Source organism: Pongo abelii, chromosome 4 (genome assembly GCF_028885655.2).
Source record: "Pongo abelii isolate AG06213 chromosome 4, NHGRI_mPonAbe1-v2.0_pri, whole genome shotgun sequence".
In the NCBI taxonomy this organism is placed as follows: domain Eukaryota; kingdom Metazoa; phylum Chordata; class Mammalia; order Primates; family Hominidae; genus Pongo; species Pongo abelii.
The window spans coordinates 102,337,049-102,361,134 of record NC_071989.2 but is presented as its reverse complement, the minus strand read 5'-3'; the positions used below and the strand labels follow the sequence as shown (position 1 = coordinate 102,361,134).

Genomic DNA, 24,086 nt, shown 5'->3' with positions numbered 1-24,086 from the left:
CTTTAAGGAGTTTAAACTGAGCAGTGATAGGAACTCATTTTGAAGAGCGTTATACTGATGAGGTCTGAATTTTTGTAATATAGACGAATATTTTGTGCTTCATTGTGTCATTACTTTTTTTTAATCTTTTTTTTTTTTTTTTTTTTTTTTTTGCAGATAGAGTCTCGCTTTGTTGCCCAGGCTGGAGTGCAGGGGAACGATCTTGGCTCACTGCAACCTCCACCTCCCAGGTTCAAGCAATTCTCCTGTCTCAGCCTCCTGAGTAGCTGGGACTACAGGCACACACTCTGCGCCCAGCTAATTTTTTTTGTATTTTAGTAGAGACAGGGTTTCACCATGTTGCCCAGGCTGGTCTCGAACTCTGAGCTCAGGCAATCTGCCTGCCTCAGCCTCCCAAAGTGCTAGGATTATAGGTATGAGCCACCGCGCTCAGCCCTATGTCATGACTTTTCTTTTTTCTTTTCTTTTTTTTTTTTTTTTTTGAGACAGTCTTGCTCTGTCACCCAGGCTGGAAGGCTGGAATGCAGTGGCGCAATCTCAGCTCACTGCAACCTCCACCTCCCAGGTTCAAGCAATTCTCGTCTCAGCCTCCCGAGTAGCTGGGATTACAGGCATGTGCCACCATGCCCAGCTAATTTTTTTATTTTTAGTAGAGACGGGGTTTCACCATGTTGGCCAGGCTGGTCTCGAACTCCTGACCTCAAGTGATCCACTCACCTTGGCCTCCCAAAGTGCCAGTATTACAGATGTGAGCCACCACGCCCAGCTGTCATGACATTTCTTTACCCGTCTTCCTTGGCTTTTCAAACTTTAGCTCATCAAATATTTTTCATTTTAAAAATGCAAGTTTTGTGTATAATCACATAACAATGTATTCCTTTAAATTTTTTCAGATATATAATTCTTTCCTTCTCTAGCATATATTCATGCTAGCCATCAGAAATGCTCATGGCAGTTCAGTTCTTCCAAGGTGATCCAGTCTGTCCTCTGCTGTTAAGAGCTTTCACTAGGAAGGAATTTAGGAGTGGGGCTGGTTGTAAATGGGGACCTTCTAGGCTCTGTTTCTATGTGGCTTTCTTTTCTTTCTTTTTTGAGATGGAATCTGGCTCTCTTGCCCAGGCTGGAGTGCAGTGGCACAATCTTGGCTGACTGCAACCTCCGCCTTCCAGGTTCAAGCAATTCTCCTGCCTCGGCCTCCCACTCCTGCCTCAGCCTCCTGTAGGCTCAGTTTATGTGTTGCTTTCTGTACTCTGGTATCTTTTAGTGCTGCCAGTACTTATTCTTTTGATTAACTTTACTTGGTAATTATCTTTCTAGGGCTTTCTCATTTGTCTAACTCAGCAGTTATCAAACTTTTGGTCTCAGTAATCTTAAAAATTACTGAAGACCTCTTTTACACTCTTAAAAATTACTGAAGACCTCAGAAAGTTTTTATTTATGTAATTATATCTACTTATTTTTTTGTATTGTAAATTAAAATGAAATATTTTTGAAAATATTTAAACAAACCACTACATGTTAACATAAACAGATTTTAAAAAGCTATATTTTTCAAAACAAAAATTTTAGTGGAAGAGTGGTATTGTTTTATATTTTGCAATGTCTCTTCAATGTCTGGCTTAATAAAAGAGAGCTGAATTTCAGATCTGCTTCTGCATTCAGTCTTTGGTGATATATTGTTTTGGTTGAAGTAATAAGCAAAATCCAACCTTACACATGTATGTAGTTGGAAAAGAAGGGAGTTATTTAAATGGCTTTTTCAGATAATTGTGAATATTCTTCTTTGATCACCAAAATTTAACAAGTGGAATTTTATTAAAATTTAGTTGCAATGTAGAATCTGAAATCATATCAGTTTATTTTTGGTACACTATTACTTTAAAAATCCCTTGGTCTATTTTGTATTTTGAATAAATCTTTTACAAATACATGATTCTGTTACATAATATACCAGCCTTTTGGAAAATATTGATTCATTGAGGTATGCTGATTTTCCAAATCTTAATAGATTTCATTATACAATGTTAAAAATTCCCATTAGTTAATATCACCAGTAGTCTCATCAGGAGACTCTTGTAGTATTGGAAAACTGTCCATCTGACAGTATACAAATTTTCCAAAATTCTAATTTTTGCTTGGAAAGCTCAAATTTTATCATTGGCAACAAATACGGTCTGATGTTTTCATTGTAGTTATAGCCCAATTTGATTAATTTTGAGAAAATATGTAGTGTATACAAAGGTTAATCAAAGTATTAATACTAATTTTTGGCCAGGTGCAGTGGCTCAGGCCTGTAATCCCAGTACTTTGGGAGGCAGAGATGGGTAGATCACTTGAGGTCAAGAATTCAAGAACAGCCTGGCTAACATGGTGAAACCCCATCTCTAAAAAAAAAAAAAAAATATATATATATATATATATATATATATATATACACACACACAAAATTAGCCAGGTGTGGTGGCACACACCTGTAGTCCCAGTTACTTGGGAGGCTGAGGCATGAGAATCACTTGAACTTGGGAGGTAGAGGTTGCAGTGAGCAGATATTGCAACACTGTACTCCCACCTGGGCAACAGAGTGAGACTCTGTCTCAATAAATAAATAAACAAATAAATAAAAATAAAAGTAATTTTTACCTCCTATCAAAGACATAAGCAAACCTGGCATTATTCCGAGTGTGTAATGGTGAAAAAAAATACAATGAGTACTGTGGTAGGCAGGATAATGGCCCCCATGAGATACCTACATCCCAATATGTAGAACCTGAGACTATGTTATGTTACATGGCCAAGGGGAATTAAGGTTACAGATGGAACTAAGGTTGCCAATCAGTTTACCTTAATATAGTGAGATTATCTTGGATTATCCAAGTTGTCTCAATGTAATAACAAGGGTTCTCAAAAGTGGAAGAGGGAGGAGAAAAAGAAATCTGAATAATGCAGTGGGAAAAAGACTCAACCCACATAGCTAGCAAGAAAATGGAGGAACTGGGCCACAAGTCAAGGAATGAGGGCAGCCTCTAAAGCTAGAACATGCAAAAGAAACAATGATTTATCCCCGAAATCTCCAAAGAGGAATGAAGCTCCGCTCACTACTTGATCTTAGCTTTGTGAAACCTGTTTCAGACTTCTCACCTAGACAACTATAAGATAATAATTTTGTGTTTTTATGCTGATAAATTTGTGGTGATTTATTATAGCAGCAATAGAAAGCTAATATAACTTCTTGTTTTTTGTTTGTTCATTTGTTTTGGAGACAGACGCTGTGTCGCCCAGGGTAGAAGGCAGTGGCATGATCTTGGCTCACTACAACCTCCGTCTTGTGGGTTCAAGCTATTCTCCTGACTCCGCCTCCTGAGTAGCTGGGATTATAGGTACCTGCCACCAGGCCCAGCTAATTTTTGTATTTTTAGTAGAGCCAAGGTTTCACCATGTTGGCCAGGCTGGTCTTGAACTCCTGACCTCAGGTGATCCACCTGCCTCAGCCTCCCAAAGTGCCGGGATTACAGGCATGAGCCACTGTACCCAGCCTGATTTCCTAAAGTGTCACAGATTTTGCACTTGTAGTGCAAATGTCAATATAGCAAAAATGACATATAATGTTTTATTGTTATAAAAATAGTTTTGACCTTGCACACCACCTGAAGGAGTATCAGGACTCCTTCAGAAGTTTGTAGATTATACTTTGGGATCTCGTAAATAACTTCATACTTTCTTTGTGCCAGCCACTAGCCTGGGAAATGGGATACAAAAGTTAAGAAGGTATAGTCTTGTTTTAAGAAGATTATATAGTCTAGTGGTTGAGAAAGTGATATGGTTTGGACATTTGTCTCCTCCTTCCAAATCTCATGTTGAAATGTGGTCCCCAATGTTGGAGGTGGGGACTATTGGGAGGTGTTTGGATCATGGTGGCAGGTCCCTCATGAATGGCTTGGTGCCCTCCATGTAGTAATGAATTCACTTGAGAGCTGGTTGTTTAAAAGAGACTGGTACCTCCTCCTCTTTCTTGACCCCTCTCTTGCATGTGATACACAGGTTCCTGCTTTGCCCTCTGCCATGACTGTAAGCCTCCTGAGGCCTCACCAGAAGCTGAGCAGATGCTGGCACTGTGCTTGTACAGCCTGCAGAACCATGAGCCCCCATTTTAATGGGTTTGTTTGTTTTTCTCTGGTAAATTTCTTTAAGTTCCTTTAGATGCTGAATATTAGATCTTTGTCAGATGCATAGTTTCCAAATATTTTCTCCCATTCTATAGGTTATCTGTTTACTCTATTGATAGTTTCTTTGTCAAAAATCACACAGTTGTAGATATGCAGCCTTATTTCTGATATGGGCTCCCTATTCTGTTCCATTGGTCTGTGTGCCTGTTTTTGTACCAATACCAAGTTGTTTTGGTCACTGTTGCCTTGTAGTGTAGTTTGAAGTTAGGTAACACCGTTCCTCCAGCTTTGTTCTTTTTGTTTACGATTACCTTGGTTATTCAGGCTCTTTTTTAGTTCCATATAAGTTTTAAAATAATTTGTTCTAGTTCTGTGAAGAATGTCATTGGTGGTTTGATAGGAATAGCATTGAATCTATAAATTACTTTGGGCAATGTAGTCATTTTAATGATATTGATTCTTTCTATCCATGAGCATGGCATGTTTTTCCATTTGTTTGTGTTTTCTCTAATTTCTTTGAGGAGTGTTTTGTAATTCTCATTGTAGAGATCTTTCACCTCCTTGGTTAGCTGTATTTTTAGGTATTTTATTTTTGTGGCACTTGTGAATGGGATGGCCTTTCTGATTTGGCTCTCAGTTTGGTTGTTGTTGGTATATAGGAATGCTAGTGATTTTTGTACATTGATTTTGTCTCCTGAAACTTTGCTGAACCTGTTTATCAGCTGAAGGAGCCTTTGGGCTAAGACTATGGGGTTTTCTAGACATAGAATCATGTCACCCGCAAACAGATAGTTTGACTTCCTCTGTTCCTATTTGGATGCCCTTTATTTCTTTCTCTTCTCTGATTGCTCTGGCTAGGACTTTTGATACTATGTTGAATGAAAGTGGCGAGAGAGGGCATCTTAATGCCAGTTTTCAAGGTGAAACTGCTTCCAGCTTTTGCCCATTCAGTATAATGTAGGCTGTGGGTTTGTCATAGATGACTCTTATTATTTTGAGGTATGTTCCTTCAATACCTTGTTTATTGAGAGTTTTTAACATGAAGGATGTTGAATGTTATCAAAAGCCTTTTCTGCATCTGTTGAGATAATCATGTGGTTTTTGTCTTTAGATCTGTTTATTTGATGAATCACATTTATTGAGTTGAGTATGTTGAACCAACCTTGCATACTGGGAATGAAGCCTACTTTATCATGTTTCATAAGCTTTTTGATGTGCTGCTAGATTCAGTTTGCAAGTATTTTTTTGATGATTTTTTTCACTGATGTTCATCTAGAATATTGGCCTGAGGTTTTCTTTTTTTGCTGTGTCTCTGTCAGGTTTTGGTATCAGGATGATGCTGGCCTCACAGAATGAGTTAGGAAGGAGTACCTCCTTTTCAATTTTTTGAAATAGTTTTAGTAGAAGTGATACCAGCTCTTGTTTGTACATCTGGTAGAATACACCTGTGAATCCATCTGGTTCTGGGCTTTTTTTGGTTGGTAAGCTATTTATTACTGCTTCAATTTCAGAACTTCTTATTGTTCTGTTCAGGGATTTAATTTTTTCCTGGTTCAGTCATGAGGGGATGTATGTGTCCAGGAATGTATCCATTTCTTCTAGATGTTCTAGTTCATGTACATAGAGGTGTTTATAATATTCTCTGATGGTTGTTTTTATTTCTGTGTAGTCAGTGGTAATGTCCCTCTTATTATTCCTGATTGTGTTTATTATTTCTGATTGTGTCTGTAATCTTCCCTCTTTTCTTCTTCATTAATCCGGCTAGCAGTCTATCTATTTTTTTAATTTTTTTGAAATCCAGCTCCTGGATTTGTTGATCTTTTAAATGGCTTTTCTTGTCTCTATCTCCTTCAGTTCAGCCCTTATTTTGGTTATTTCTTGTCTTCTGCTAGCTTTGGGATTTGTCTGCTTTAGGTTCTCTAGTTCTTTTCATTGTAATGTTAGCTTGTTAATTTGAGATCTTTCTAGCTTTTTGATGTAGGCATTTAGTGCTATAAATTTCCCTCTTAACACTGTCTTAGCTGTGTCCCAGAGATTCTAATACATTGTATCTTTGTTCTTAGTTTCAAAAAACTTTTTGATTTCTGCCTTTATTTAATTATTTACTCAAAAGTCATTCAGGAACATGTTACTCAATTTCCATGTAATTGTATTATTTTGAGTGTTTTTTGTTTGTTTGTTTGTTTGTTTTTGAGATGGAGTCTCACTCTGTCGCACAGGCTGGAGTGCAGTGGTGCAATCTCAGCTCACTGCGACCTCCACTTCCTGAGTTCAAGTGATTTTCCTGCCTTAGCCTCCCAAGTGGCCGGGATTAAAGGTGCCCATCACCATGCCTGGCTAATTTTCATATTTTTACTAGAGACAGGGTTTCGCCATATTGGCCAGGCTGGTCTCAAACTCTCGATTCCTGACCTCAGGAGATCTGCCTACCTCAGCCTCCCAAAGTGCTGGGATTACAGGCATGAACCACCATGAGTGAATTTTTTAGTCTTGAGTTCTAATTTGATTGTGCTGTGGTTTGAGAGACTGTTATGATTTCAATTTTTTTTGCATTCGCTGAGGAGTGTTTTACTTCTGATTATGTGATCAATTTTAGAGTAAGTGCTATGTGGCAATGAGAAGAATGTATGATTCTATTGTGTTTGAATGGAGAGTACTGTAGATATCTATCAGGTTTATTTGATCCAGAGCTGAGTTCAAGTCCTAAATATCTTTGTTAATTTTCTGTCTTGCTCATCTATCTAACATTGTCAGTGGGGTATTAAAGTCTCTCATTTATTATTGTGTAACAGTCTAAGTCTCTTTGAAGGTCTCTAAGAACTTGCTTTATGAATCTGGGTGCTCCTTTGTTGGGTGCCTATATATTCAGGGTATTTAGCTCTTCTCATTGAATTGAACCCTTTACCATTATGTAATTTTGTCATTTTTTAATCTTTGTTGGTTTGAAGTCTCTTTTGTCAGAAACTAGGATTGCAACACCTGCTTTTTTCTGTTTCCCATTTGCTTGGTAAATTTCTCTCCATCCCTTTATTTTGACCCTATGTGTGTCATCGCATGTGAGATGGGTTTCTTGCAGACAGCATGCAATTGGGTCTTGGTTCTTTATTCAGCTTGCCACTCTTATGTCTTTTAATTGGGGCATTTATCCCATTTACATTTAAGGTTGATATTGTTATATGTGAATTTGATCCTGTCATCTTGATGCTAGCTGGTTATTTTGCACACTTCTTATGTGGTTGTTTCATAGTGTCATTGGTCTGTGTACGTTAGTGTGTTTTTGTAATGTCTGGTAGTATTTTTTCCTTTTTACATTTAGTGCTTCCTTCAGTAGCTCTTGTAAGGCAGGTATGGTGGTAACAAATTTCCTCAGCATTTGCTTGTCTGAAAATGATCTTATTTCTCCTTCACTTATGAAGCTTAGTTTGGCTGGATACAAAATTCTGGGTTGGAATTGCTTTTCTTTAAGAATGCTAAATATTGGCCCCCAGTATCTTCTGGCTTGCAGGGTTTCTTCTAAGAGATTCACTATTAGTTTCATTGGTTTCCCTTTGTAAGTGACTTTTCTCTCATGCTGCCTATATTAGTCAGTTCTCATGCTGCTATAAGGACATACCTGAGGCCAGATGCAGTGGCTCACACCTGTAATCCCAGCACTTTGGGAAGCCGAGGCAGGTAGATCATGAGGTCAGGAGTTCAAGACCAGCCTGGCCAAGATGATGAAACCCCATCTCTACTAAAATTACAAAAATTAGCCTGACGCAATGGCAGGCACCTGTAATCCCAGCTACTTGGGAGGCTGAGGTGGGAGAATTGCTTGAACCCGGGTGGCAGAGGTTGCAGTGAGCTGAGATCATGCCACTGCACTCCAGCCTGGGTGACAGAGTGAGACTCTGTCTCAAAAAAAAAAAAAAAAAGGCATACCCGAGATTGGGCAATTTACAAAGGAAGGAGGTTTAATTGACTCACATTTCCTCAGGAAACTTACACTCATGGTGGAAGGTGAAGCAAACACTTCCTTTTTCACAAGGCAGCAGGAGAGAGAATGAGAGCCAAGCGAAGAGGGAAGCCCCTTATAAAACCATCAGATCTTGTGAGAACTCACTCACTGTCATGAGAACAGCATGAGGGTAAGCACTCCCTTGATTCAATTACTTCCCAGAGGGTTCCTCTCACAACACGTTGGGATTATGAGAACTACAATTCAAGATGAGATTTGGATGGGGACACAGACAAACTATATCACTGCCCTTAACCATTTTTCTTCCATTTCCACCTTGAAGAACCTGATGATTATGTGTCTTGGGGAAGATCTTCTCATGGAATATATATATATATTTTTTTGAGACAGAGTCTTGCTAAGTTGCCCAGGCTGGAGTGCAGTGGCACGATCTTGGCTCACTGCAAGCTCCACCTCCCAGGTTCACGCCATTCTCCTGCCTCAGCCTCCCAAGTAGCTGGGACTACAGGTGCCAGCTACCACACCTGGCTAATTTTTTTTGTATTTTTAGTAGAGATGAGGTTTCACCATATTAGCCAGGATAGTCTTGATCTCCTGACCTCATTATCCGCCTGCATTGGCCTCCCAAAGTGCTGGGATTATAGGTGTGAGCCACCTGGCCCAGCCTTCTCATGGAATATCTTACCGGGGTTCTCTGCATTTCCTGAATTTGAATGTTGGCCTATCTAGCAAGGTTGTGAAAGTTCTCATGGATGATATCCTGAAATATGTTTTCCAAATTGGTTCGATTCACCTCAGTTCTTTCAGGTACACCAATCAGTCATACATTTGATCTTTTTACATAACCCCATATTTCCCGGAAATTTTGTTCATTCTTTTTTATCCTTTTTTCTCTATTCTTGTCTACCTGTCCTCTTTCAGAAAGACAGTTTTCAAGTTCTGAGATTCTTTCCTCCTCTTGGAGTATTCTGCTATTAATACTTGCGATTACATTATGAAATTCTTGTATGGTGTTTTTCAGTTCTATCCGGTCAGTTATATCCTCTATCCTGGATATTTTGTCAGCTCCTGCAATGTTTTATTGTGATTTTTAGCTTTCTTGCATTGATTTAGGATGTGCTCCTTTAGCTCAATGGTTTGTTTTTATCCACGTTCTGAGGTCTACTACTGTTCAGCCATATCAGCCTCAGCCCCTTTCCAAAACCTTGCTGGAAAGGTGATGTGGTCATTTGAAAGAGAGAATGCACTCTGGCTTTTTTTGAGTTTTCAGCATTCTTTTACTGATTCTCATCTTTGTGGGCTTTATCTACCTTTAATCTTTGAGGTTGCTGACCTTTGGATGGGGTTTGGGGTTTTTTCGTTGTTGCTGTTTTCTTTTCTAAGAGTCTGACCACTTTTCCATAGCGCTGCTGCAGTTTGCTGGGCATCTGCTCCAGTCCCTAGTTGCCTCAGATTTTCCAGTATCTGGAGGTATCACCAGTGAAGGCTGTGAAATAGTAAAGACGGCAGCCTGCCTCTACCTCTGGGAGCTTTGTCCCAAGGGGTACAGACCTGTTATCGGCCCAAATGTACATGTAGGAGGTAATTGGAGACCCCAGTTGGGGTCATCCAGCCAGGAGGAACAGGATCATGGGGATCTGCTCTACTTTAGTGGAGCAGCCATGCTGTGCTGCGGTACTCTTTCTGCCCCCGCATCAGGTTGGGCTTTCCAAAGCCTAGAGGCTGGAATAGCTAAGTTGCTGGAACACCTCTAAGTTGCTGAAACAGCAAAGATGGCGGCCGACCCCTCCCTCTAGGAACTCTTTCCCAGGAAGTTTTCAAACGTCTGTGGGCTAGAGAATGTCAGTGGGAGTGGCTGGAGGCCCCCAGTTAGGAAGTCCCATCCAGTGAGGAGAAACAGATTGGGGACCCACTTAAGGAAGCAATCTGGTCACACTTTTGTAGAGTAGCTATGCGGTGCTGTGGTACTACTTCCACTCCCAGGTGGTTTGGACTCTCTTAAGCCCACAGACTGGAATGGCTGAGTTGTCCAAGCAGCCTCAAATATTCCTTTATAGAAGTGTAAACAGATTAACACAGAGAGGTAAGTGAATCAGTGATGGCAGACAGCACGGAGTGACCAGTGCCCTAACAGAGGCATAATCAAGTTATGGTGGTAATACTAAATATATATTGGAGAAAGAAAGAGACATAATCCTTCTCTTTATGTGTTTTCAGTTTACTGAGATGACAAAAATGATTATAAAATACATTAAGGTATTAAGGAAATATAAGGAATATATATATACACATAAGGAAATATATAAGGAAATATAAGGAATATAATATATATAAGGAAATATAAATATAATAAGGAAATATAAGGAATATATATATGGACCTATATAAGGAAATATAAGGAATATAATATGCTATTAAGGAAATATCCCCACTGATGGGGCAGGGAAGAAATGTTTATAATTCCATCAGCTATGTATGAGGGTTTCAATTTCGCCATATTCTCCCATCACTTGTTATTTTTGTCTTTTGATTATAGACGTTCTAGTGAGTTGTGAAGTGGCAATACTTCCCCAAATTAATCTACAGATTTAACGCAATTCCTATTAAAAAAAAAAAAACCCCAGCTGATATCTCATGTGGTCTCAATTTGCATTTCTCTAATGATGTTAAACATTTTTTCATGTACTTATTTAGCTCAATGGTTTGTTTTTATCCACGTTCTGAGGTCTACTACTGTTCAGCCATATCAGCCTCAGCCCCTTTCCAAAACCTTGCTGGAAAGGTGATGTGGTCATTTGAAAGAGAGAATGCACTCTGGCTTTTTTTGAGTTTTCAGCATTCTTTTACTGATTCTCATCTTTGTGGGCTTTATCTACCTTTAATCTTTGAGGTTGCTGACCTTTGGATGGGGTTTGGGGTTTTTTCGTTGTTGCTGTTTTCTTTTCTAAGAGTCTGACCACTTTTCCATAGCGCTGCTGCAGTTTGCTGGGCATCTGCTCCAGTCCCTAGTTGCCTCAGATTTTCCAGTATCTGGAGGTATCACCAGTGAAGGCTGTGAAATAGTAAAGACGGCAGCCTGCCTCTACCTCTGGGAGCTTTGTCCCAAGGAGTACAGACCTGTTATCGGCCCAAATGTACATGTAGGAGGTAATTGAAGACCCCAGTTGGGGTCATCCAGCCAGGAGGAACAGGATCATGGGGATCTGCTCTACTTTAGTGGAGCAGCCATGCTGTGCTGCGGTACTCTTTCTGCCCCCGCATCAGGTTGGGCTTTCCAAAGCCTAGAGGCTGGAATAGCTAAGTTGCTGGAACACCTCTAAGTTGCTGAAACAGCAAAGATGGCGGCCGACCCCTCCCTCTAGGAACTCTTTCCCAGGAAGTTTTCAAACGTCTGTGGGCTAGAGAATGTCAGTGGGAGTGGCTGGAGGCCCCCAGTTAGGAAGTCCCATCCAGTGAGGAGAAACAGATTGGGGACCCACTTAAGGAAGCAATCTGGTCACACTTTTGTAGAGTAGCTATGCGGTGCTGTGGTACTACTTCCACTCCCAGGTGGTTTGGACTCTCTTAAGCCCACAGACTGGAATGGCTGAGTTGTCCAAGCAGCCTCAAATATTCCTTTATAGAAGTATAAACAGATTAACACAGAGAGGTAGGTGAATCAGTGATGGCAGACAGCACGGAGTGACCAGTGCCCTAACAGAGGCATAATCAAGTTATGGTGGTAATACTAAATATATATTGGAGAAAGAAAGAGACATAATCCTTCTCTTTATGTGTTTTCAGTTTACTGAGATGACAAAAATGATTATAAAATACATTAAGGTATTAAGGAAATATAAGGAATATATATATACACATAAGGAAATATATAAGGAAATATAAGGAATATAATATATATAAGGAAATATAAATATAATAAGGAAATATAAGGAATATATATATGGACCTATATAAGGAAATATAAGGAATATAATATGCTATTAAGGAAATATCCCCACTGATGGGGCAGGGAAGAAATGTTTATAATTCCATCAGCTATGTATGAGGGTTTCAATTTCGCCATATTCTCCCATCACTTGTTATTTTTGTCTTTTGATTATAGACGTTCTAGTGAGTTGTGAAGTGGCAATACTTCCCCAAATTAATCTACAGATTTAACGCAATTCCTATAAAAAAAAAAAAACCCCAGCTGATATCTCATGTGGTCTCAATTTGCATTTCTCTAATGATGTTAAACATTTTTTCATGTACTTATTGGCCATTTGTATGTCTTCTTTGGAGAGACATATATTCAAATTCTTGGCCATTTTAAAATTGAGTTATTTATCTTTGTATTGTTGAGTTGTACTAGTTCCCCCCTTTTTTGGGGGGGGGCGGGTGGACAACACATGACAGTAATGATCTTAGAGTTTCATAGTAAACTTGCTAAAACCTAAATCAGATTACATTCCTCTGAGCTCCAAAACCTCTGTGGCATTCCATTGCCTCCTGCAGTCTTACTGGGGTGGAAAATGCTGTGAAGATTTTGTACTAGTTCTTTATGTATTCTGGGATACATGATTTTCATATATTTTCTCCCATTCCATAGGTTGTCTTTTCCCTTTATGGATAATCTTTGAAACACAGCAGTTTTGAATTTTAATGCGGTCCAATTTATCAGTTTTTTTCTTTTGTTGATTCTGCTTTTGGTATGACATTAAGAAACCATTGCCTACTCCAGTGTCAAGAAGATTTCCACCTATGATTTGTTCTAAGAATTTTTGCATTTTGTCTTACATTTAAGTTTTTGATCAATTTTGAGGTTTTTTTTAATATCTTGTGAGGAAAGAATCCAAGTATAATTCTTTGTATGTTGATATTTAGTGTCTCAGCAACATTTTTTGAGAAGACTAATATTTTCCCCATTAACTTTTCATGGAACCCTCATCAAAAATCAGTTGAGATACAAGAAACTCCACAGCAAAAAAAAAAAAAAAAAAAAAAACCCAAATAATCAGGTTTTAAAATAGGCACAGGATCTGAATAGGCATTTCTCAAAAGAAGTTATACAAATGCCCAATAAGTATATGAAAATGTGCTCAACACCACTAGTCATCAGGGAAATGCAAATCAAAATCACAATGAGGTAGCCTCTAATCCCAGTTAGGATGGCTATTACTAAAAAGACAAAAAATACCAAATGCTATCAAAGATGCACAGAAAAGGGAACTCTTACATACTGTTGGTGGGAATATAAGTTAGTACAATCATGATAGAAAACAGTATTCAGCTTTCTAAAAAGAAAAACTGAAAATAGAACTACCATATGATCCAGCTGTCCCTCTACTGAGTATTCATCTAAAGGAAAGAAAATCAGTATATTGATGAAATACCTTCACCCCCATGTTTATTGCAGCACTATTCACAATAGCCAAGATATGAAATCAACCTAAACGTCTATCAGCAAATGAATGGATAAATAAAGTGTGGTATACAGTCATGTGCCGCATAACGACATTTTGGTCAACTAAAGACCACAAATATGATAGTGGTCCCATATGATTATAATGGATCTGAAAAACTCCTTTTGCCCAGTAATGTCATAGCTGTCGTATGTAGTATAATGCATTACTCGTGTTTGTGATGATGCTGGTGTACACAAACCTACCAGTTTTATAAAAATATAATTATGTACAATGCATACAATGCATAATAGTTGATAATGATAATAAATGACTGTGTAACTGGTTTATGTATTTACTATATATTTCATTATTATTTTAGCATATTCTTCTTCTACTTATAAAAAAGACTGTTAACTGTAAAACAGTTAACACCTTCCCTGTAAAATAGCTTCAAGCAAGTCCTTCAGGTAATATTCCAGAAAAAAGCACTGTTATAGGATATTCCAGAAAAAAGCATTGTTATACTCCTCTATGCTTGTTATTGCCCATGAAAACCTTCCAGGGAGACAAAATGTGGAGGTGGAAGTCTGTGATATTGATCACCCTGACCCTGTGTAGGCCTAGGCTAATGTGTGTGTGTGTTTCTTATTTTTTAACAAAATAGTTTCAAACATTAAAAAAAGTCTTAAAATATTTTTAAAAACTTATAGAATAAAGCTATAAAGGTAAATATTTTGTACATTGTGTTTTATGCTAAGTGTTATTACACAAAAGTAAAAAAATAATTTTAAGTTTATAAAGTAGAAAAGTTACAGTGAGCTAAGGTTAATTTATTATTGACAAAAGAAAAATACTTTTTACAAATATAGTGGCCTAAGTGTACAGTGTTTAATAAAGTCTACAGTAGTGTTCAGTAATGTCCTAGGCCTTCACATTCACGCACCATTTACTGATTCACCCAAAGCAACTTCCAGTCCTGTAAGCTCCATGAGTGATAAGTGCCATATACCAGTGTACCATTTTTTTTGCTTTTTATACTATATTTTTACCATACCTTTTCTATGTTGAGATACACAAATACCTACCATTGTGTTACAATTGCCTGCAATATTTAGTACAGTCACATGCTGTAACAGTTTGTAGCCCAGGAGCTATAAGCAATACCATTATAGCCTAGGTATATAGTGGCTATACCATTGATGTTTGTGTAAGTACACTGTATGATGTTCATACAGTGAAAAAATTGCCTAATGATGCACTTCTCAGAATGTATCACCATCTTTAAGTGGCACATGACTATATACAGAATGGGATGTGTTTGTCTTGGATATCAGGGTAGTACTATCATTGTAGAACGTCTTGGAAAGATTTCTTTCCTTTGTTTCCTGAAAGAGGTATTAATTACTTTCAAACACTTTTATGCATCATATGAAATGTGTAATATTGTGTTTTTTCTTTAATTCAGTAAAATATATTTTCTTATACTGCTGTCACTTTTTTTGGTGCATTGGTTATTTAGGAGTGTGTTCTTTAACTCCCAAATATTGAGGGTTTTCCCAGATATCTTTATGCTATTGATTTCTAATTTAATTCAGTTGTGCTGATAAAACGTATGTTTTATGATTTTATTCTTTTAAAATTTATTGAGACTTGTTTATGACCTAGGTACGTGGTCTATTTTGGATAATGTTCTTGATGGTTGCCCAAAAATGTATATTCTCAGCCAACATCATACTGAATGGCCAAAAGCTGGGAGCATTCCCCTTAAAAACTGGCACAAGAAAAGGATGCCCTCTCTCACCACTCCTGTTCAACGCAGTATTGGAAGCCCTGGACAGAGCAATAAGGCAAGAGAAAGAAAGAAACAGCATCCAAATAGGAAGAGAGGAAGTCTTACTATCCCTGTTTGCAGATGACATGATTTTATATGTAGAAAATGACATAGTCTCAGCCTAAACGCTCCTTTAGATGATAAAATAACTTCAGCAAAGTTTCAGGATACAAAATCAACATATAAAAATTACTAGCATTCCTATATACCAACAACAACCAAGCATGGTGCCAAATCAGGAACACGATCCCATTCACAATTGCCACAAAAATAATAAAATACCTAGGAAGACAACTAACCAGGGAGGTGAAAGATCTCTACAATGACGGTTACAAAACACTGATGAAAGAAATCAGAGATGACACAAATAAATGGAAAAACATTCCATGCTTATGGATTGATAGACTCAATATCATTAAAATAGTCATACTGCCCAAAGCAATTTACAGATTTAATGCTATTCCTATCAAACTACCAATGACATTCTTCAGAGACTAGAAAAAAACTATTTTAAAATTCCTGTGGAACAAAAGGAGCCCAAATAGCCAAGGCAATGCTTAGCAGAAGGAACAAAGCCAGAGGCATCAAGTTAGTCGGTTTTAAACTACTACAGGGCTACAGTAACGAAAACATCATGTTACACTATAAAAACAGACACATAGACATAGAGCCCAGAAATAAGGCCACACACCTACAACCATCTGATCTTTATCAAAGTTGACAAAAACAAGCAATGGGGAAATGACCCCTATTCAATAAATGGTGCTGGGATAACTGGCTAGCCATATGCAGAAGTTTGAGGTGGATCATAGTTAAAAATTCTGAATGGAAGAGTAATAGCAAGGATTCTAAATGGATGGATTTATTTAGGTCACATTGTGGTAAAACTGCTTCAATTCTGGATAGTCCCACTTCGTCCAAATGAGGAGAAGGGAGCAGGGAAATAGCAGAGACCAGAATGGACATCTCAGTTGGTATGAAACTAATTTTCAAATAACTAAGCAGTAATTCTCCAATTTTCACAAAAAAAAACTCCTTACTTTGGAAATGCAGAAAAGTCAGTGCTTGAGTTATCTTCAACAACTCTAATGGTTTATAGTTATCCAAATGTTTGTGCGGAACTGAAGCGACTCTTTTAATCAGACATGAATTTCTGCTTTCCATATCTTCCATTGCTCCCAACACTACCAGGGCTTACTCGCTGGTTAGCTCCTCTGACATCAATAACATAGTTGATTTAAGTTGTTTCTTTTCTTCAGGTCCTGCAATGGGTCCCAATGTTACAAACAACTTTACAAAGCTTTCTAATAGTGGTTGATAACGATATCTAACGTTTCAAAGAAACTGTACCATTCTTTTTGCAACGTTGACCTCAGAAGAATCTGTGGTGTCAAAAACAAGTTCCGTTTTGTTCACCAGTTGTTCTTGAAAATGTCATGGTATTAAAGAAGATATGTTGACCATCAAGACAGACAAGGAACTTAAGTCCTGGATGGTTTCCAAGTTCCTATGGACAATATCAGCTATTTTTCCCATTAATGGACTAAAATACAAATGCTGATCTGCTAGGCAAGAGAAAAATTCTGACAGCAGTTTAATATCAAACCTTTCTAACCTTCTCCATGCTTCTGTAACTAGTGCTTCAACTAGCAGATCGTGGGCCTCACCAGCAAACTGTTGTGTGATGTATAACACATTCACCAGGGTATTGCCATTCATTAATTTGAATTTATTTGTAGCTAAATTATGAAGAGTAAGAAATTGAGAATGGTCTCTGACGTACTCAACATTTTTCAATAGACTGATCTTCTGCTTTTGAAGCTTCCAAAGTATATTAAATGTACATCCCACTTGTTTTTCTGAAAGTATGACTTTGTTTCTTTCAATAAAATCAAATATTTGCTCCTCATCTATGCACTTATTCATCTGAATAATGAGTGGTTCACAACTGATGGGTCGAAATTGAAACACTGTCCAGGAGAATGGACAAATAGCTCTTAGACGAAGCATATATGTAACCAATGAGTCTAGGCAAACAGATGTTTTTTGATTTACATCACAGATTTTCTTAGGTAAACAAAACCATCTGCAATTAGTTGTCAGGTGCAATAAGCAGGGATACAAAGAACTGTTTTTCCTTCGTGTATTTTGCTTCCATTACTATGACTGTAAGCCCATTCCAATGTACAGCTTCAGCAAGGTTTTCCCTCATCACACTGCAACTTTTCTGGAGGCTCCTGGGGTTATGAGAGCTCAGAAGTCAGGGTTATTCCTAGTCCCAACATGGGGTGCAACTGTCTTGGTTGTCTCGCCCAACCCTCATATCCCAGGAGTCATAGCCTTTGCTTGGGAGACATCACCTTTCCTATGATAGAGCTTGCCCCCAGACCAGGAAAAAATGCCCAGCGAGAGCAGCATGCACTGCAGAAGTCACCTATTTTTAAGCTTTAAGATTTGACTGCCCTGCCGGATTTTGGACTTGCATGGGGCTTGTAGCTCCTTTGTTTTGGCCAATTTCTCCCATTTGGAATGGGTGTATTTACCCAATACCTGTACCCCTACTGTATCTAGGAAGTAACAAACTTGCTTTTGATTTTATACACTCATAGGTGGAAGGGATTTGCCTTATCTCAGATGAAACTCGGACTGTGTATTTTTGAGTTAATGCTGAAAGGAGTTAAGACTTTGGGGAACTGTTGAGAGGCCTGATTGGTTTTGAAATGTGAGGACATGAGATTTGGCAGGGGCCAGGGGCAGAATGATATGTCTTGGCTGTGTCCCCACCCAAATCTCATCTTGAATTATAGCTGCCACAATTCCCATGTGTCATGGGAGGGACCCAGTGGGAGGTAATGGAATCAAGGGGGTGGGTCTTTCCCATGCTGTTCTCGTGATACTAAATAAGTCTCATGAGATCTGATGGTTTTATAAATGGGAGTTCCTTTGCACAAGCTCTCTTGCCTACCATCATGTAATACATGCCTTTGCTTCTTCACCTTCTGCCATGGTTGTGAGGCCTCCCCAGCCATGTGGAACTGTGAGTCCATTAAACCTATTTTTCTTTATAAATTACCCAGTCTCGGGTATTTCTTCATAGCAGTGTGAAAATGCACTAATACAGTCTCTAATGTGAAAAACCATTTTTTCTTCGAATGTCAGTCAAGTAGTCCTTCGCTATGCATTCATATTAGAAAAAAGCAAATCTAAAACTTCATAGAATTTATTTGGATAACAGTGATTTTACTGGTATATTTTGCTTTAAATGAATAGATTGGGAATGATCAGTATGCTAAAGTCAGCTAAAGACCAGAATGAGGCAGGCTTTTTTGGGGGGTACCCATGCCCATGCTTTCATAGTTTTGTAGACATTTAATTCATGTCTTGAAGCATATCACTTCTTTCATTTATTTCCCTTTACCCACAGTCAGATCTTTAATTAACAGTCAGATCTTTAATTAAAGACAAAGAAAATACAAAGTAATGACTTGCACTAAAAGGTAAGGAAGGGAAATTTATTGTTTCTTGAGCAAACCTTCAATTGATTGTGTTTTTTAGCCTCACTTTTTACTCCACACTCTGCCATGGATATCAGGTCATTCTTTTAATTACAGTCCTCTTTGCATACATTTTAGAGTTTGGCTTTTTCTGTTCTATTTCTTCTGTGAATTCTCTTTCGTCTGTCTGTGATTTATAAATTTGTGATGATGACTCTCTTCATTTTTGTGGGTTTATATTTCTCCTCTCCATAATATAACTTCTTTACCTTTTTAAGGTATATCTGGAGGGACAGAAGGAAAATGTATGCTGCTTGAGCTTCCTAACCAGAAATTTTGCTCACATAATTTTAAACAGTTTTAATGTAATGCGTACTTGCTTTTTAGTCCTGTTTTCATCTCCTTTTAAACATTTTCTACATTGCTCTCCTTTTTCATAATTGCTGTTTGCAGTAGATTATGGAAATGTTTTTAAAGAAACTTTTTATTATTATGGTTATTATTATTTTAGTTACTACTTTTTTCTCTTTATGCATTCCTTTATCCCACCATCACACACATTTGCCTTTCCTTAGATAACCAATGTTGCCAACATTGACAATGTGTAGAATAGTAAGTCTAATTGTTTCCTTTGTCAAATAATTGAAAGCTATGAAGAAGCACAGTTTGCTTTAAAGCCAGCTGACATTGTCATCAAGAAAGCAATTTCAGTTATGTATTGATTTTACAAGAAACCTTGTGATTTCAGCTATGGGGTATAGGTGATTTGCAGTATCTCAGTAATGGCTTCCTCACATTGGCATCCTCACCTTAGTTCTTAGTTTGAACTGAACCATTTTCCTCATGATAATGCCACTGTTTCCTTTTGCTTTTCCACTACTTCTCAGTGTGGCTGTTGTCCATGAGAGTTTATGTCCGTTGCTGATTAAATATCAACTGGAATTTGGCTTGGGACAATGGATGTTAGTAATAATTAAGGACTTGTATACCAGACACCAGAGAAAGACAGGCAATATGAGGACAATTAATAAATGGTATAAGAAACCACTGGAGGCTGGATGCTGTGTCTCATGCCTGTAATCCCAGCACTTTGGAAGGCTGAGGCGGACAGATCACTTGAGGTTGGGAGTTTGAGACCAGCCTGACCAACATTGCAAAACCCTGTCTCTACTAAAAATACAAAAATTAGCCAGGTGTGATGGCACACGCCTGTAGCCCCAGCTACTCTCCTGGGGAGGCTGAGGCAGGAGAATCGCTTGAACCTGGGAACCAGAGGTTGCAGTGAGCCAAGATCGCGCCACTCCACTCCAGCCTGGGTGACAGAGTGAGACTCTGTCTCAAAAACAAAGAAAAAAAGAAACCATTGGAGTCTACCTCATATCCATTTCCTAGACAATCTAACCTCACCGAGAGATCATGTTGGCTGATCATAGATAACAAAATAGCCATCTATTTCTATTATTTCATGCATTTGCTGTTTGACCTTTTTTGCTTTTTTTTTAAAAGTGAGACAAGATAAAGTACAGATTTTGGAAATAAAGAAATAAAGCTCATTATTTGTGCATGATGTAAAACTACTGGAAAAAATAAGAGTTTATCAAATATCCTAGATGAACACATCAACCTACCAAAATTATACGCATAATACATACATACAAAAAAGGGAAAAGTTTTTGCAAAGAGATATAATCAAAATATGGAGTGCCTAGAAATAAATATAACAAGAGATGTACAAAACTCCCATGGGGAAAATAATAGAGCATTATTTTGTAATATTAAGACCTCAATAAGTGAAATTATATACAATACACATGATTTGGAAAACTCAATGCTATACACTTGCCCAACTTTGATAGAGATTCAAAGCATTCTCTATCAAATTCCTAACTGTCTTTGTTTTGGTGAGGAGGGTCAAACACTTGAAAAAAGATTTTAAAATTATATGGAAAGGCAAAATGTCAATAGCCAAGAATAACGATAGTAGACTTTGCTGCAGGAAAAGACAAATAGATTAGTGGAAGCTTATTAGTGAAAGGGTAGTCCATGGACCCACACCATTAGTGGCTTTACCTGAGATCTTGTTAGAAATGCAAAATTTCAGGCCCCAACCCCAAATCAACTTAATCAGAACCCATGTTTAACAAGATTCCCAGGAATCTGTTTTTTGTTGTTGTTGTTTCTTTTAGTTATACTTTAAGTTCTAGGGTACATGTGCACAATGTGCAGGTTTGTTACATAGGTATACCTGTGCCGTGTTGGTTTGCTGCACTCACCAACTCGTCTTTTACATTAGGTATTTCTCCTAACTCTATCCCTCCCCCAGCCCTCCACCCGCCAACAGGCCCCAGTGTGTGATGTTCCCCTCCCTGTGTCCATGTGTTCTCATTGTTCAACTCCCGTTTGAGTGACAACATGCAGTGTTTGGTTTTCTGTCCTTGTGATAGTTTGCTAAGAATGATGGTTTCCAGCTTCATCCATGTCCCTGCAAAGGACATGAACTCATCCTTTTTATGGCTGTATATGTGCCACATTTTCTTTATTCAGTCTATTATTGATGGACGTATGGGTTGGTTCCAAGTCTTTGATATTGTGAATAGTGCCACAGTAGACATATGTGTGCATGTGTCTCTATAGTACCATGATTTATAATCCTCTGGGTATATACGGAGTAGTGGGATTACTGGGTCAAATGGTATTTCTAGTTCTAGATCCTTGAGGAATCGCCACACTGTCTTCCACAATGGTTGAACTAATTTGCACTCCCACCAACAGTGTAAAAGCATTCCTGTTTCTCCACATCCTCTCCAGCATCTGTTGTTTCCTGACTTTAATGATTGCCATTCTAACTGGTGTGAGATGGTATCTCATTGAGGTTTTGATTTGCATTTCTTTGATGACCAGTGATGATGAGCATTTTTTCATATGTCTGTTGGCTGCATAAATGTCTTCTTTTGAGAAGTGTCTGTTCATATCCTTTGCCCACTTTTTGATAGGGATGTTTTTTCTTGTAAATTTGTTTAAGTTCTTTGTAGATTCTGGATATTAGCCCTTTGTCAGATGAGTAGATTGCAAAAATTTTCTCCCATTCTGTAGGTTGCCTGTTCACTCTGATGATAGTTTCTTTTGCTGTGCAGAAGCTCTTTAATATAATTAGATCCCATTTGTCAATTTTGGCTTTTGTTCCCATTGCTTTTGTTGTTTTAGTCATGAAGTCTTTGCCCATGCCTATGTCGAGAATGGTATTGCCTAGGTTTTCTTCTACAGTTTTTTTGGTTTTAGGTCTTACATTTAAGTCTTTAATCCATCTTGAATTAATTTTTGGTCAGATGTAAGGAAGGGATCCAATGTCAGCTTTCTACATATGGCTAGCCAGTTTTCCCAGCACCATTTATTAAATAGGGAATCCTTTCCCCATTGCTTGTTTTTGTGAGATTTCTCAAAGATCAGATGGTTGTAGAAGTGTGGTATTATTTCTGAGGCCTCTGTTCTGTTCCATTGATCTATATCTGTTTTGGTACCAGTAACATGCTGTTTTGGTTACTGTAGCCTTCTAGTATAGTTTGAAGTCAGGTAGCATAATGCCTCTAGCTTTGTTCTTTTTGCTTAGGATTGTCTTGGCTATGTGGGCCCATTTTTGGTTCCATATGAAATTTAAAGTAATTTTTCCCAATTCTGTGAAGAAAGTCATTGGTAGCTTGATGGGGATAGCATTGAATCTATAAATTACCTTGAGCAATATGGCCATTTTCACAATATTGATTCTTCCTATCCATGAGCATGGAATGTTCTTCCATTTGTTTGTGTCCTCTTTTATTTCGTTGAGCAGTGGTTTGTAGTTCTCCTTGAAGAAGTTCTTCACATCCCTTGTAAGTTGGATTCCTAGGTATTTTATTCTCTTTGTAGTAATTGTGAATGGGATTTCACTCACGATTTGGCGCTCTGTGTGTCTGTTCTTGGTGTATAGGAATGCTTGTGATTTTTGCACATTGATTTTGTATCCTGAGACTTTGCTGAGGTTGCTTATCAGCTTAAGGAGATTTCAGGCTGAGACAATGGGGTTTTCTAAGTACACAATTATGTCATCTGCAAACAGGGACAATTTGACTTCCTCTTTTCCAAATTGAATACCCTTTATTTCTTTTTTTTATTTTTTTATTTTATTATTATTATACTTTAAGTTTTAGGGTACATGTGCACAATGTGCAGGTTTGTTACATATGTATACATGTGCCATGTTGGTGTACTGCAGTCATTAACTCGTCATTTAGCATTAGGTATATCTCCTAAGGCTAGCCCTACCCCCTCTCCCCACCCCACAACAGTCCCTGGAGTGTGATGTTCCCCTTCCTGTGTCCATGTGTTCTGATTGTTCAATTCCCACCTATGAGTGAGAACATGCGGTGTTTGGTTTTTTGTCCTTGCGATAGTTTGCTGAGAATGATGATTTCCAGTTTCATCCCTGTCCCTACAAAGGACATGAACTCATCATTTTTTATGGCTGCATAGTATTCCATCAAAAAGTGGGCAAAGGATATGAACAGACACTTCTCAAAAGAAGACATTTATGCAGCCAAAAAACACATGAAAAAATGCTCATCATCACTGGCCATCAGAGAAATGAAAATCAAAACCACAATGAGATACCATCTCACACCAGTTAGAATGGCAATCATTCAAAAGTCAGGAAACAACAGGTGCTGGAGAGGATGTGGAGAAATAGGAACACTTTTACACTGTTGGTGGGACTGTAAACTAGTTCAACCATTGTGGAAGTCAGTGTGGCGATTTCTCAGGGATCTAGAACTAGAAATACCATTTGACCCAGCCATCCCATTACTGGGTATACACCCAAAGGACTATAAATCATGCTGCTATAAAGACACACGCACACGTATGTTTATTGTGGCACTATTCACACTAGCAAAGACTTGGAACCAACCCAAATGTCCAACAACGATAGACTGGATTAGGAAAATGTGGCACATATACACCACAGAATACTATGCAGCCTTTATTTCTTTATCTTGCCTGAATGCCCAGGCCAGAACTTCCAATACTATGTTGAATAGGAGTGATGAGAGAGGGCATCCTTGTCTTGTGCTGGTTTTCAAAGAGAATGTTTCCAGTTTTTGCCCATCCATTATGATATTGGCTGTAGGTTTGTCATAAATATCTCTTATTATTTTGAGGTATGTTCCATCTAAACCTAGTTTATTGAGAATTTTTAGCATGAAAGGTTGTTGAATTTTGTTGAAG

At 38.1% G+C, this 24,086-nt stretch overlaps 2 protein-coding genes across 13 annotated transcripts in view; one reads left to right on the top strand and one right to left on the bottom strand.

Moving 5' to 3' along the window:
• KIAA0825 (KIAA0825 ortholog) overlaps window positions 1-24,086 on the top strand; it is a 472,583-nt gene that overhangs the window by 10,953 nt on the left and 437,544 nt on the right. The gene's annotated exons all lie outside the window — the stretch shown is intronic.
• On the bottom strand, window positions 16,671-17,378 carry LOC103890680 (FAST kinase domain-containing protein 1, mitochondrial-like). Its single transcript, XM_024247694.2, has one exon. It carries the CDS (start codon window positions 17,344-17,346, stop codon window positions 16,771-16,773), a length of 576 nt encoding a protein of 191 aa, XP_024103462.2. The 5' UTR covers window positions 17,347-17,378; the 3' UTR covers window positions 16,671-16,770.

Bases quoted from the DNA above. Each gene is read 5' to 3' on its own strand.
- LOC103890680 (XM_024247694.2), bottom strand. From the start codon at position 17,346: ATGCTTCGTCTAAGAGCTATTTGTCCATTCTCCTGGACAGTGTTTCAA.